At 39.1% G+C, this 15537-nt stretch overlaps 1 protein-coding gene across 1 annotated transcript in view; it reads left to right on the top strand.

Annotated features, from left to right (window-relative positions):
- The window catches only part of uhrf2 (ubiquitin like with PHD and ring finger domains 2), a 63797-nt gene that overhangs the window by 33164 nt on the left and 15096 nt on the right, over nucleotides 1-15537 (top strand). Inside the window, exon 4 of the mRNA XM_066710568.1 lies at nucleotides 13889-14107. Within this exon, the coding sequence (XP_066566665.1) occupies nucleotides 13889-14107 (219 nt within the window). The remainder of the gene's footprint in view (nucleotides 1-13888; nucleotides 14108-15537) is intronic.

Genomic DNA, 15537 nt, shown 5'->3' with positions numbered 1-15537 from the left:
TGTTAACGTTCTGAAAAGGATATGTGATGTTATAATTAGACTTGTTACACTTTACCTCTCATCAAAATATTCCTCCTTCATAGCTATTCTGCTGATACATTCTTCAGGTCGTCTAGGACAAAACTAGTTGCCATTTCAGTCCCCATCTCCCAGAAAGTCCCTTTTTTCAGTATCTTGCCATGATCATCCCATAACGTTTCAGTGGGGTTTAGGGCATTTGAGTGGAAAGACTAGAGCATCAATTAAAAAACAAGAACCATTTTATCCTTTCCATAAAAGTAAAGTGACTTTAGTCTGGTGGTGCGTTCAGAGTCACTGAGATGTTGCCTGGCTGAGGTTAGCACATGGGATTGAGCAATATCCCACTGTTACACAAGTACCATATGTTTTTACTGTACCACCTGTAATTGCCCTTTTTGTAATGAAACCTAAGCCTTTGCATACGAATGCCACCATGTTTTTCATTCGCATGGAGTGTAAGCCACCGTCAGCAGATTCCAGAGAACTGGTAGCACTGCCATTGCCAACAAAAGTGTTTCAAGACTTGGGAAGGAACCACAACATTTTCATAATTCTAAGGCTAAACCCTTCCTAGCCAGTGCTTGCTCCGCTTTTCACAATTGTAACATTTCAAAGTCGAGGGTTCGGTTAAGAAAGCATTAGCCTTGGACTTCCAGATAATCATTGCTTGTGTTTGATCTCCTCCTTTGGAGCCAAGGTAACAACCCACAGTAAACAACAGACACTCTTCAGTTGGCACTTTGACCTGAGGTTAATGTGGGAGTCGGAAGCATGAATGAAACTCGCATTCTACCTCAGTGATGCCGTTTCTTAGCTGAAGGCATTCTGCTGCAGATAAATAGCCCGTTGTCTGACCCCTGCCTCTTTCTAACTTAGTTATTGATGTTCTCATGTGAAAAGCTAGAAGTTGAATTGTGAAGTATTATTTATGTTTATAGTAGCTGGCAGAGAGGAGCCAGCTTGTATTAAGTGTAGGATCCAAAAGCAGGCATGGCTGGAAAGTGGTTAATCCTCTGTGGTTTCTGACAATATCTTCCTGTAAAATAACCCTACCCTTGATGATCACGTGCATCTCGGAGTTTGAGCGTTTCTTTGATTTGTAGTGGTCTCTGGTGTTTTTTCCCCAAGAAATGGATTGGTAGAAACAATCCCTGAAGTTAGAAGATTGAATTACATGAGCGAATGTTTAGACTACATCAAGTTGTGTAATGTTTTATTTAGAATATGTGTTGGGTAATTGTTTTTTGCCCAGCATGAAGCCTTCCATGATCTATCTACAGAGAACTAATAATTAGTAGTTTATATACATGTGTTTAAATTCAAGTCTAAATGATTTGGGCTGTTTGTCTCTGTTCAAGATGATGGATGTGAGAGTCAAACGAAGGTTTCTGACATTAAGCAGTAGATCCAGATCTAGTGATGAAGCCAGATGAGCACAATTATCAAATAATTTGCCTAGAGTGTTGCTGCTGATACCTAATTGTTGATAGCCTATATTGTTCCCATTTAGAGTATTTTTATATTTGTACTATTGCATTAAAACCACTTCTGAAAAGACTTCAGAATGTCGAATGTCAGGAAAAGCATAGGAAACGTTTGTTATTGTGATGCAGCTTTTTTTTTTTTTTTTTTTTAAAAGAAACAACGAGAAAAAAGACAAACATTAAAAGAAGCTGGGAGGGAGAAGGGAACAATCTGGGGATTTTTATTAGTGTTGTGCTGCTTTGAAAATCTTTCATTTTGAATAATGGACATTTCTGGGTTGGTGTGGCTCAGTCCCTCCCCCCGTCTCGCTTCCTGACAAGGTGGAAGCTGTTTTTACTGAAATCGTTAGTTAGCAAGACGAATGATAAGGGACGACAACTCCGAGTCCTGCAGAGAAGCTGTAAGAGGAGAGGCAACTAATTGCGAGTGATGCATTACGGCTTGTTTAAGACCGTGATGAAGCATGATGTGAGTAATGTACCCTCTTCACGCTAAGGAAGTGGCAGCCTACAGTACCGTACTGTACCTTGGCACTTTTTTGGAAAACGTGATTTGGATTAATGACAGTATCTTGCTTACTGTGCATATCGAGTCTGGCACTGCCATGGTGATGAATTTCACGCGGTTGTCTAAAGCGCTTTATTTAAAAAGTATTTTTAAAAGTAGGTTATGTGTTAAAACCCAGTTTTATGCACCTCTCAGATGCCATGTTTGGGGACTTGATGCACCTTTAGTAGCTACCCTACACACAGTTAGCAAACACTAATAGCTACTGAGGTAATTAAACAAACTAAATGTTTAAGCCCTCTAGATTTTTTATTCACATGCTTGCGCTCTTCAGTTAGGCTGTTGAGAAATGGACTACAGTGTGCTTCTGTTCCTCCATCTTGGCTGGCTTTTTCTTACTGTGTTCTTGGAGCTAAAATGACCGTCGTGCCCCTGGTTTGTGCATGTGTGAGGCATCCGGTGCCAATCTGAAGGGCCAGCAGTCTAAGTTATTCACACACAAGAGCAGTTTCTAGCCTTTGATGGAAAGGGGAAATCATACCCCTAATTAAATCGAACCTTTGATCTACCCGCCGCAAATCATCCCACTACTCAGTGGCTGCTATTGGCTTGCCTGTTAGCCAATGGAAAACTGCTATCAACTGCTACGTTTGTATTTTGTAACTGGCCATCGGGGGCATGTTGTGATTTAATCCAGGTCTCCCATTAATTTCCTTTAGGCGCTGATACTGTTCTTTCGGGTTTACGCAGATGACCAAGAGTGAAATTGTGTTAGACGTGGTAAAACAGGACTGATTGACATGGGAGAAGCTCCGATGGTGGCCTGGGAATTCACAAGCAGTGGGATGAGTGACTTTGCAGCACGTTTACCATAATCGCTCTCAGCATCTCCTTCGTCTGGATGCCAAATCAAAAGCAATACAGCATTACACACACCCTCTGTATGGCAGTAATGTAACCATGTATATCCAAAACTAAATCAGTGTATGATGCTCTAAAAGTGAGTGAGTTGTGTGTCACATGTATCAACAAGGTTGGCTAATTAAAAATAAACGTGAATTGTGAAAAGCGTGTACCCTGAAACAAAGACTGCTACAGAGGAGACCGTTGGGGAACATGCCATTCAACAGCATATTACACGCACGAACAGGGAACCGTTTCAGCTGTGAAATGCGTTCTTCTGTGCACGCTGGCCGTCACGGACACCAGTGGCGGTCTTCATTATTTTTCTTTTGTGGTCGTTCATGGTTTCTGAGTCCGTTTCACTGGAATGGAAGACTGGAGGCATTTTTGAGTTATTCCTTCTCCTGCTGCCGACATAGAAACATGCACATTTGGCTTTGTTGAAAAAAGAAAAAGAGAAAACCTTCTTTAAATACAGGCAGATGGTGCACATACAGGAAAATAATTGGCCTGAGCAGGTACGAGACATAAAAGACAGACGTGGAAGTGAAGGCCTTATCAGGATTAGATAACGGTGTCCTTGCGGGGCTTCTGTGCACATTCTCTAATGCGATTTCTTTTCTGCTGTTTCCCAGATGTCACTGCGAAGGTCTATACTGCAGAACATCATTCTCTCCCCATTTTCACCCAGTAAATGCACATTTTAAAGATGCAAAACCCACTATAGACAGGAAAGGGAGTCCAGTCATAGTTTTGGAAAATTATCTTATATACTAAATTCAGATTCAGTTTATATACACACACAGCATTGGATATCTTAAACTACAAATTTAAAATCAAATACTGCAATGTGTAAAGTTGATTTTCTTTGTGTAGGTCCACATTGTTTATTCTCAAACAAGCCAAGGTATCACTCTTCTTCTATTGCGAAAGATACATTTACAGGGAATATATATATATATATATATAAAATACAAAACAAAAACTACAAGACAAAGCCCTGTAATTCATCATATGCATGCACTGCCTGGACCTGCACAACAGTCTAAAGTGAAGTGACTTTTTTTAGTCAAACTAGCGCCATTAAAAAGTGGCTAATCGGAAAGATGTCAAAATGGCAAAGTCGTTTTTGTATTGTGCTTTTAAGTGAAAATTAAAGACGAGTCGCTATTTGAAAATAGGATGCAATCCCAGCAATGCCAGCCACAGATAAATAATTTGTAGTGTAAGTATACTGCGAGCTGTAATGTGTCCTTAGAAAATCTTTTTGTGAAGTAATTTGCACAATAAAAGCCTTAAAAGCTTTACAGCTTCAGTGCATGTCAAACAGTGGGGTGCAATGAATGAAGCTTTGATTTATTTATTTTATTTAAGCTACCGTATTCTTTGGAGATTAAAAAAAACAAAAACTGCAAAAAAGCATATTACCTGCAGTGAAGATAATACAGCTGCTACTCGAGACGTTTTCAGTGTTCAGCACACAAAGCTAAAAGAGTGCACTTTCTGTCCAGTATCAAGTGTTTGAGCTTTTGTCTTCACTGATTGAACGATCACTGTGGAGGACTGGCCAAGTGATGCTGGATATCCTAGAAGCAGCACTGTTTTCTGCTCTTTGCCCACCTTGTTTTTCAGTGATCACCAAAGGTCTGCCATTTCTGTTTAGTTTTGTGGTACTGGGCTAGATTGGGGGACTGGACTGTTTTAATATTTGGCTGCCATTATGGAAACACTGACACTCCTATTGGCCTTGACAGTCAGGCTCAGTACTCAACTGCCACTGGTAATGATTTTAAGCACTGCAGTCTGACAGCAGCAAAAGTCCCTTCAGTCTGACACAGCACACTGTTGGCTGGTTTGTTCCTTCATTTACCTGTCTACCAGCTCTGTTTCACACAACACTCCTTTTTCTGTTTGTTTGTAGTAGTGAATTTCACATTATTTATTTGTATTTCTTAGCGGAAGCCCTTGTCCAGGGTGACTTACAAAATATAAGAGCAATACAAAGTGCAATAATACAGTGCAATTCAAGGCATAATACATTTTACAAATTCCAGTTTACACAAGTGTATATGAGATGGACTATTGTATATACAGTAAACAATATAAGGGTCTTACATCCTAGAAGCTGTAAAAACTGATAAGTGCAGACAAGATGTCAAGGGCCAAGGGACAGGGAGCATAGGGGAAATCAAAATAAACAATAAGAGTATTAGTAAAGCAAGGCAAGTAGTATGACAAAATGTAAAGTGCAATCTTACAGGAGAGTAAATGGCTAAATTACAAGTACTGTCTGAAAAGATGTGTCTTGAGTAAGTGCCAGAAGGAGGTCAGCGAGTTCAAAGCGTATCAGGGTTTTGTGGCTGTACTTGATGAAATGTGAAGATGACTTCACTATGATCGGAGGAGCTTGCATAATGAAGGATTACATCATTCTTGAACCCTCTTCAACCAAATCTTTTGTGCCTGCTGTTTGTCAGAAACTTCAAACACAGACGTCCCAAAGCAGAAGTCAGAGCTGTGGCTGTGCAACATGCCTGCGCAAAACTTGCAGATTTTGGCATTTAGATCAAATGCAACACTTTGCCCAATATTTAAAGAACGGAGATTTATGCTATGTGTACCTTTTTCATTTTTCAGTGTTAGACTAATAGCTCTGGCATATGTATGAACAAGCACTTCTTCAGCCACAAAATGTCACTATTGTTTCAAGAAAGGTCCACCAGGGTTTCATTTTGAATGGAGATCTAAAATTAGCCTATTCCAATGTATACAGCGAAACCCTGACAAAGAGTTAATTTAAGTTAATTACACTTTAGCCTTTCGTAATGAGCTGAAGGCTTGCAAAAGAGCAGTATGGTATTAGTGTTTTACTGCACTAGTCGTTTTATTATAACTTTTCATAGTAAATGAGCAAGAGGTGCTAATCTCTTGGCTCTTGTTACGCCACCAAAAAGCAGTTCAGTCCAAATTCATATTTACCGTGAGCCGCAGAAGGAATTCAAAATCCAACCCTGATTAAGAATTTGAGTTTCTTGATTGAGCGTCTCGGTGCTGAGCCGCAAGCAGAACTTTGCTCTCCCAAAAGCCCTGATTTCTAGAGCTTCTTAAGCAGCCGTCTGCCTCGGGTCATGAGTCTTTCTCTCATCAGCCTGCTGTCAAAGTGTACACCAAGAGCAAACATGTCTCAGAATAAAACTGCTGTGTGTTTTGGGGAGATGTATGGGTTGGCTTTCATGTTCAGGTTATATATTTATGTATTTCGCTTGTTGATAATCCCAACTTGCTCTTTATATTACACAAGGTGTTTCTCTCTGTTTACGTGGATTTGCCAAGAGTAATGGGACAAACCGACATATACCCAAAGCAAGCTGCTCACAATGCATGCAGGACAGTGGAGGCCAACCCTTGGTCTTAGTGAAGGCTTATTTCATATACCCAGCTTTGTGACTTTGGGTTATATTGTTGGTAGATATGAGCTGTCATGCTGCTATTATACATTAAGAGACCACTGCACATTTTTCTTAAATCAGCATCTATACATGAATGGCAGCCATTCCATCCCATTCATATTTTTATTTGGAATTTGGGAGAAATGTTGTCAGTAGTTTATAGAATAAAACAAAAATGTTAATTTTACCCAAACACATACCTATAAATAGTAAAACCAGAGAAACTGATAATTTTGCAGTGGTCTCTTATTCTTTCGAGAGCTGTATTTAATCTGTTTCTGGGTTTAAATGGTTAATACACCAAAGGGTTTGGTTTGCAATAGATACTTTAACTATGAAAAACATTAGCTTCAGTGATTTCTCCGAATTTATAGTGCGACGCGTGGGCGCATGGCACTGTATTCAGGAGGTTGGTGGATCAGCACTCTCCAAAGTCTGTAGTTATAAATCACTCTACTTTTCCTTGATTAGTATAATAATAATTCATGGAGCAGTAAGATTACATGTTAAATAATAATGTAATGAGAAACACAAGAATGCATGAAAGGACACCTCAAAAGAATATTTCACAAATCTTTCGGTTTTTGGTTTTATGACTTTTTCGAGATGACGAATGGTGAGACTATTTTTATGCATTTCAGAGAACTTTGATGATAAAGATGTTTAGTGTGGCTGAAGTATTTTTCTCATCCAGTGGGATGGTGGCTATAATTTATCTGCGGCTAAAGCTCAAAGAAGTTCCCCAATGCTTCACATTTCTGGTTGTAATATTGTGTGCTTCAGAGGGCAGCTTCCAATTAACACACCATAAATATAGATTTCTAAATAAACAAATCTGTACGGGGTATTTGCTACGGTTTTAAAAAACGGATTTACAGTGTCTGGCCAGTTGTCAATAATTAGTCAGGTGGAAAAGCTGTGAACTGAATTTATTCGTGTCAGTAGAAAGTAAAAAAGGTTTCTTTAATTTTATTCCATATATTTTTTTTAATTTTGATATAGAAATAGTTTGTGAGCTGTAGTTTCTGGGTAACATTTTTCTTTTGAAAATTGTGACCAAAAAAGTAAAACACGGACGGTTTCTATTGAAAAACAGATATGAAGCTGTTCCATTTTCTCTATTTCAGTTTTTAACACAATGGTCTTTGATGTTCCTAGGGATTGCTACTGCATAATTGGCTATTGTGCTCCATGTCTCCACAAAAATGCACCTTAAAAAACATTATTCTCTGTGAAAATACCTGAAATTCACTATTTATGTTTTTCCCCAGTTGTATTCCTTCATGACTTTTCAGTCAGCTTGTCTATAGACAAGTGCTGCTGACTAAAGTCTTGACTTATTACTTCTTTATGCATGAACATTTTATTTTTTGACCCCAATACAAATTCCCTGGTCAAGGTAATCTGCCCCTAGCGTGTAGATAACCAACGGTGGACGATCAGTGTCTTTAAACCACCATGATGGGATAAATGTGTCAGTATTAAACAAGCGGTCAGTTGCCTTCAGTAAACTCTGTTAGAATGAGAAGAGGAAGTGCTTGTGGATCTTGAGGAGTACAGTTGACCACCACTGGGGTGGGGCCTCATAGCTTGAGGCAAGGATTCTTCAGAGATACGTCGTTTTATATATGTAAACAACTCTCCCAGAGATATATTTGAGCACATATCCAGTGGTTAAACTTCTATTGAGGTCATAAAACAGCATTTAAACTGCTATGAACCACAATAGATTTTTTTTTTTAATAAAATTAGTTCTTCTTACATTTGCTAGACAAAGCATTTAGCGCTAATTTTCCTAGTGTATAACTGAAATATTGTTAACATCATATTTACTTAATAAAATGTTAATCTACATTTTGTGATTTGTTTTCTTTAAGTATGATTATATGATAAATAAATAGATACAAACTGCTATTCATCAGATTTAGTGCAAATCTGAATCCAGGAATCAATACAAATGCAGTTTCTAGGCTAGTATGAAATTCTGCTGCGACCAGAGGATGTGCATTGACATTCAAAAAATGTATTGACCTATTAATCCAATCTAACAGTGAACAAAAATGAGGAATAATAACAACAATGTAGAAAATACAGTATTTGAATTTATTCTACATGGAGATAGACATGTAGGAGTCTTTTCTCAAAGTGTTGGTTTTGTCTGCATGCTTGTTTCAGAATAAACCATGTTATATCTGTTATATCTTGTTATTTTAGCAATAAGTTGTCGCTACGCTTGCCTTTTTTCCCCAGTATTTAACTTAAAGGATTTAGAAATCATCTTCCCGTAGAGGTAATTCATTGATGTGCCTAAGTTCTGTATTTCGTGAGAAAATGTTGCACTCGCCATCTCAGAGAGGAGAGCTTGACAGAGGGACCGCTTGGCCTTCGGAGCTGGTCAGGGATGGGTTAATGTGCTCGTTTTAAAACGCAGCCTAAGCATGCGCTCATTTAGCCTGCAGCTAGGGGAGGAATTTGGAATCTTCTTTTTCTGGCAAATTCATTCAGAGAGAGCGGTTTCCATGGTTACCAAGACCTTAGGAGCATTACTTTGCCAGTCATAAATGCTTAAAATTTGAGCTGAGTTCACGGGCTTGAACAGTTGGGCAGACCCAACTTTCTATGGAGACATACTGTTCTTGGTGTTCGTTTTCAGCTTTGTGGTTCATAAAGAGAAACTAAACTGTTTTAATAACTGTCTTTGCCAGCCTCAGACTCCTTGGTTGCAAGAGGTTCTGTCCCCGTTTCACATTCTGTACCTCGGCTCTGTGATTCCTGCATCGTACATTTTAAAAAGTGCTTCTAGTCGAAAGTGTTTGGGGGTGGGGGGAGGTGTCTCAAGTCAGACATTTTAGTGGATGATTCCAAACTGCAGGGTATGGCAATGCAGCCCCAGAAACAAAAAACATCTGGGAGGTGTCTGCCTGAAATTTTGGAAGCCTTTTCTTTTAGTTTTGGTCTGTACTTTTAGTGTGTGTAAATGACGCAACAATCACTGGTCTTTACATCCAGGCCTGTTTATCAATTGGAGCCACTTCAGTGTCACGATTCTGAGCAGCGTGGGGAATCGGGGGGGGGGGGGGGGGGTTTATGACAATAAATCACCTTTTTTTTTTTTATCTTTTTTTTTCCCTCATCACCCCAGACCTCCATCACAGTTGTTCGTGAAGGGTGTGTGGCTGACACTCAAAGCTCCACACAGTTATTTACGTGTGCTCCAGACCATGCCAGAAATCTCTGGGATGTAGACCGTGGGCGTAAAAAAGTAACACTATACGGGGTAGGGTTTTATCATGTAATGCCGTGAAATGGCATTTTTTTCATTGAATTTAAAAATGAAGTGCGGTTCTGTGAAATCTCCTCAATGGAAAGTGCTATGGAAATGTATATTGGTCTTTCTGGAGCATAGTAGATTTTCTGTTCTGTGGAAGCTTGTTGTGGTGCTTTTCATCCTCCAAACCGTAATTGCACAATATGGGCGATTTGTTTTCATTTTTTTCCCCCTCATTGTAACCGTAAAGAAATTCCCAGCCCATTTTCAAAAACAATTTACTGTTTTTTTCTCCTGCTGGGATCTTGGAACAACTAGATGCTAATGCCAACTACAGCTGTGGAGGATTAGCAATCCAGATGAGAGCAGTTTAAGACGTACGGTATGTTTATTCAAAATTAGGAAACTCGAAACAGGGCTGTGAACAGAAAGGTGGGCATTTCTTCTGGGTTCATTCCTGAAATCTATAAAGTTATAATTTAAACTTTAAACATAGTACAATGGAACCAAAAGAAAATTCTATCTGAAGGTTATCTAGTTTTTTACATTTAAGTTAAATAGATAGAGGCAGCCAGTGTAGACAGGCCAGCTTTCAAGTAATCTTATTATGTTGCTCCAAAACAGACTGATATAATTCTTGGTCTGAAAATAAAATATATTTATGTTCATACTATTTGAAACCTGATTATGGAGTCCTTAAGTAAGTAGAGCATTTCCACAGCCACATACTGTTGTAGATACAAGTCTGCTTTTGTACCTAATTACAGGGATTCTCTAAATATTCATATTCGCTGTAGCTAAACTCAGCCAAACTCTTAATAATTAAATTAATTGGCTAAGTACAATCTAGATGTGCCCACAGTGGTTTAATAGATCAGTGAAGGAATATCAGGTGAACGAGAGTGTGTTCTGGCAGATATTCAGAAGGGAAAAACGGCATAACAAATTGCAAATGCCAGTCAAGATGCATATTAGAAATATCAGGAGAGAAGTAGACCGAGAAGAAAACTAGATGAGTGTTAAATAATAACAAAGAGGATTTCCTGGTACAGTATCGGCAAAGCAGCAAAAGAATGTGGAAGGATAGTCTAGGGTGGAATAATGAATTTATCGAGAATATATACGGTTAAAGTTATCTACATATCAATGCTTTAAACAGGTGTCTTTGGCAGGAAACAAAACCGCGCGCCCCGGAACAATGTGGAGTGTTCCCAGCTGACACGACACCGAAGCACTTCATGGTTTAGAGGCCAAACAAATCACCACGACCTGAATGATCAAATTTGGTATTGATTTACATATATCTCTAGTGCTTTCACACAGTCCCCTCCCTGACACCATGCATCCGAGCATTGGAGAGCTCCATATGCATAATGCCAAGGAAAGTAAGGATCCATTGATGCCAGTGCAGGGAATGCAGGGGCCGCATAGCAGTGATCTCACAGCTTTGATCTGCAAGGTCCGATTAAGTAATTGCGAGTTCAGCATCAAACCAGATCTCATGATACTGCCCAGTGATACAGGAGAAACCCTACCAGTGGAAATGTACAGCTACGAAGTCACCAGAAGTACCGTCTTTCCGTTTTGTTTCTTTTATTCCTACTATGAACCTGAACAGGAACAGTCCTGCTCTCCCTCACACTGGGCCAGACTCGTTAAACAAAGAGATGCCTCAGTGCTGGGATGTGGATCCCTTGGCTGACTTTAACCAAACCAGTCCCAGCATTGCTTTGCTTTGGGGAATCCAAGGCTGTGGTTTTGGTCTCCCCGCCACTGTCCATGGGCACACCCACGAGCCCAACATAAGACAAAAAAGTTAATGCCCATCAGATTGTAGCACTGTCCTACTTTAGATTACTTTATCCCTTGAGAGTCTTCGGAATCCACTTTAATGGATGAAAAGTCTTGGTTAAAATTGGAAACTCACTTCTTGTACTGAGCAGTAGTTTTGTGTGAGCATTGACATGCACAAAATAGAGATGCATGTTGTTTTGAACCTTGATTCACTATCCTTTGTTGACCACAGAGGAAATAAGTCTGCCAGCAATGTAAGTTCATCGAAAGTGCACTTGTGTCAGCGTGTTTGAAATTACATTGATATTCAAAACATGCAGGGAGGAAACATACAGTCTCGGTGGAAAACTTTATCATTTGTAATCGGATGTTTTGGTGCTATTAGTGTATTTTATCATATTTGTTAAATAAAGTTAAATAAGTCTACAAAGGCCTACATCAGTCAGAAACATGTCGCATACATCTTAATTAATCTCAACCCTCATTCTCCGGCATGGAGAGATGTATCCAACAAGAATTTCTTAAGATCTCTCAACGTTGAGTAACCTTTACTTCAGGGTCTCAAGCTGTGTTTTTTTTTTATCTTTGTGATACATATCATATATTTGATTCTCCAGGCTCGAATGATAATCAGATGCTATTTTTCTGCAGTCTGGACTCTTCTGGAAACTGATTTTGATTAGCAAAGCAGTCTCTACAATGCTCTCTTCAAATACATTTGTCCCTTTGAGGCAACTTATTTTTCTTCTTCTTCCTGTTAAATGCAGTACTTGATTTGTTCCATGGTGATTAATCGATTAATTAGTATATGTGTATATATAAATCAAAAGAAGGTGTATGCAACAAGAACATTGATTAATGCCTTTTAATGGCCTCTGCCCACTGTGTGTCAGTAAGACAAGAGTACATGGCCATTAAGACCATAAATGATTAACCTCTATCCTTGACTGTCCGTTGATTTAAGTGTAGGGATCGCAATGAGATACCCTTTACATTTCAATTTTCTACCAAATTCTTCCATACAGTGCTACTGGGTATTCAATATTTGTTACTTTATTTTCATAGACAGAAAAAGACTTAAGAACTGATTGCACAGATGCCTCCAAAAACCTGAAATAGATCAAACTGCAATACCACGGGGGTATATTTCCATTTCTGCCCATTTGAATAAAATATATAGAATGTGTATGTGTGCATATGTATATATAAGTGTCTTCTGCAGACCGTGAATTGATTGAGAGAGCAATGCTCTTCCGACAGACACCAGTTTGTTGACTGATCCCAAGTGACAAGGCCTTGCCACTGGCCCTGTTTCCCCACACACTGCGTCAAGAGCAACTTTTGACACTGCAGGGATTTCCCCAAGACTACGGGACAGGGATGCCCTGCCACTATTTCTGCACTCTAGCACCATTATATTAAGGTGTGAATTATGCATCTTGACAGTTCCAGAGGAATTCGGGTTCCTGATGTAGTGAATTAAGCCTTACATTAATGACCTCAAAAGTAGTGGGATTTAAAAACAAATGAAGAACCCAGAACACCCTCCTCCCAACTTTCATTGATGCCAAACACACATTTATACTGTGAAAGATGAACAACGGCAACCTTGACCATATTTTAATGGGAAAATACTTTTTCCTGTAACCAGTAAGGATTAGAAAATGTACAGGAACATATCTTCAGCAGTTGAAGCAACATTTGCTGATGAGCAATGCTATAGTTTTCGAAACCATGCCATTTTCCACTTGTGTTCAAAATTACTGGTGTTGCTGTTGCTGTGTTGCTGAACTCTTTCCAGTGCAGCAATCCAGTCCACGGTCCCAGCCGTCCTGGGTGTTGAAGACAGAGTGACTAGAGTAGTTCCCCAACTCTAATGAATGACACATAGGCAGGTTAAACAAACTGAACCTGTCTTGTCAGGAAAGTAATATGGCAAGGTGATTTGATTTAAGGTCATTCTTATTTAATAGGTATTCAGGTATTCAATTGGCAAGTTACAACGTAACAATCAAACAAGCACCAGAGATCATAAGTGGATATTAAAAATAACTTAATTTGGGTCTGAAATGAAATGCCTTTATTCAGTCAGTTGTGGGGACTAGTAGTAAGCTATCCATTCATGTAGTTGAAGCAGACTTTCTGGGTTAAATTCTGAGTTAAATTCTGGGATTTATTCGATCCTAAACCCAATGAGCAAGATGTGCCAAGCTTTGCCTTGGTAACCTTTCATCAGCTTTCTTAAATGTGGCAAAGAGTTGACAGCTCAGCCAATGCCTTTTACTCAAACTTTATATAAGGATTTCAGCAAATTACAGCTTTCATACAGCTGATGAGGTAAAAAAAAAAAAATACAAACATTTAGATTGGAATTGGATCTTCAATATAGACTCAGAAGACGCGCTGTATCGATGTATTTTTTTTTTTTTTTTTCCTTTTCTTCCTTTCCATCTCTTTGCAGCTATCCTGAAAACGGGGTGGTGGAAATGTGCGCAGGCGATGTTCGGCCTCGTGCTCGGACCCTGCTGAAGTGGGACCAGCTCCGAGAGGGCATGGTGGTCATGGTGAACTACAACATTGAGATTCCAGAGGAGAGGGGCTTCTGGTTTGACGCTGAAATCACCGCTTTGAAAGAGGTGTCGAGGACTAACAAGGAAATCCGAGTGAAAATCCTTTTAGGGTAAGAAGTGACTTTTTGGGGCTGATTTCCCAAAGTTGGTGAGGGATATGCTAATGAGGAAAGGCAGAACATGTTAATTACCATTACTATAACAGTCTTACGATGTATCTACTTACCAAAAAGCCCCCATACATTTGACAAAACGCCAACATTGTACTCACACTGCAGGTCTTGTTCATGAAGAGCCCTTTCTCTTTCCTTTGCATTTTCATTGTCAAACAAGAAATACTAAGCTAGAACAGCAACATGATTCGGATGTAAAACATTGAAATGTGGAACTAATCATTGTATTTGGCTTGCAACACACTAGCAGGCAATCCCACAGTCATTAGTTAATACCAGGGCAGCACTGGGGCAAATCCAGTCATTTTATGCATGATTATTGAACTATATAAGGGTTTTGACCCTAAAAAGACAGTAAAAGCGAATAATCTGAAGGTTAAAAAATACAAAACCTTTTGAAATTGACAAATTACACTTATCTTCATACTGCTAGGTATTCTTTAGACCATAAGTCATTGAATATATGCACACAAACTGTTAGTTTTCCCATGGTATTCTTCCAAAATTACAAAGAGAACAAATTTTGAAAACAGGCTGATCAGCAACGCCTTTCAATTTGGGTTCCCAAGATTAGTGAAACGTCATGCAGCTTTGTGTAATACGGTTTAAATTCCCTCATTATTTCTCTGCAGTGTACCATCTGTTTTGTTTATTTCAACCTACCACTCTGAGTGAAAACGTGTAGTCTATTTCTACTGTTTGTGGTGTCCTCTAAATTGTTCTTGTTCTCGCTTGATATGTATAAAAGCGACCAGGTTAGAGTTTAAGACGACACTTTCCCCTTTCAACTGAGTAAAAAGTGGTGGATTGAATGTTCATGCCGTATCCATAAATCTCTTCCAGTTAACATGTTTGGAAACAGTATTTCCACTTCTGATATTTGAGAAAAAGCAAGATCGTGCTTGAGCAGGTATATGCAACAAAGCAGTTCTTGCATAAACTAAACAAAGAAAGCATGAATGTTACTGAAATTGTAATGGGTGGTATTATGTGCATTTCATTTGTTGTATTGGTCTACCATTACAGATTTGCTATGCTGTGTCAGCTTATACACCAGACTCCTGTAACGATGAATTCGTTTGTTTTTTTTTGGATCCTTAAAATAATTTTCCACTCTTTCCACGGTGGTCCTCCACTTTACAGACTATGTTCTTCATTTTGTGATTTTTCTTCCATTCAATCTGGGCTCAAGTGAAAAGCAATATGAAGCAAGAATGTAATGCAAGCCTCCTGAAAGGAAATATCTGTACGAAGCGCAGTAAGGATGGATGCCGCGTTTGTTGTAAACCTTAGTTTATCTACGTGAGCCATCTAATCTGTCTCAATCAGTGTCATTGGCAGTGCGTCGTGGGTAGGCAAGTCACCAT

This window comes from Amia ocellicauda, chromosome 8 (genome assembly GCF_036373705.1).
Source record: "Amia ocellicauda isolate fAmiCal2 chromosome 8, fAmiCal2.hap1, whole genome shotgun sequence".
NCBI classification, from domain to species: Eukaryota; Metazoa; Chordata; class Actinopteri; order Amiiformes; family Amiidae; genus Amia; species Amia ocellicauda.
The sequence above is the reverse complement of the archived record's forward strand: the minus strand, read 5'-3'. Positions and strand labels throughout refer to the sequence as shown.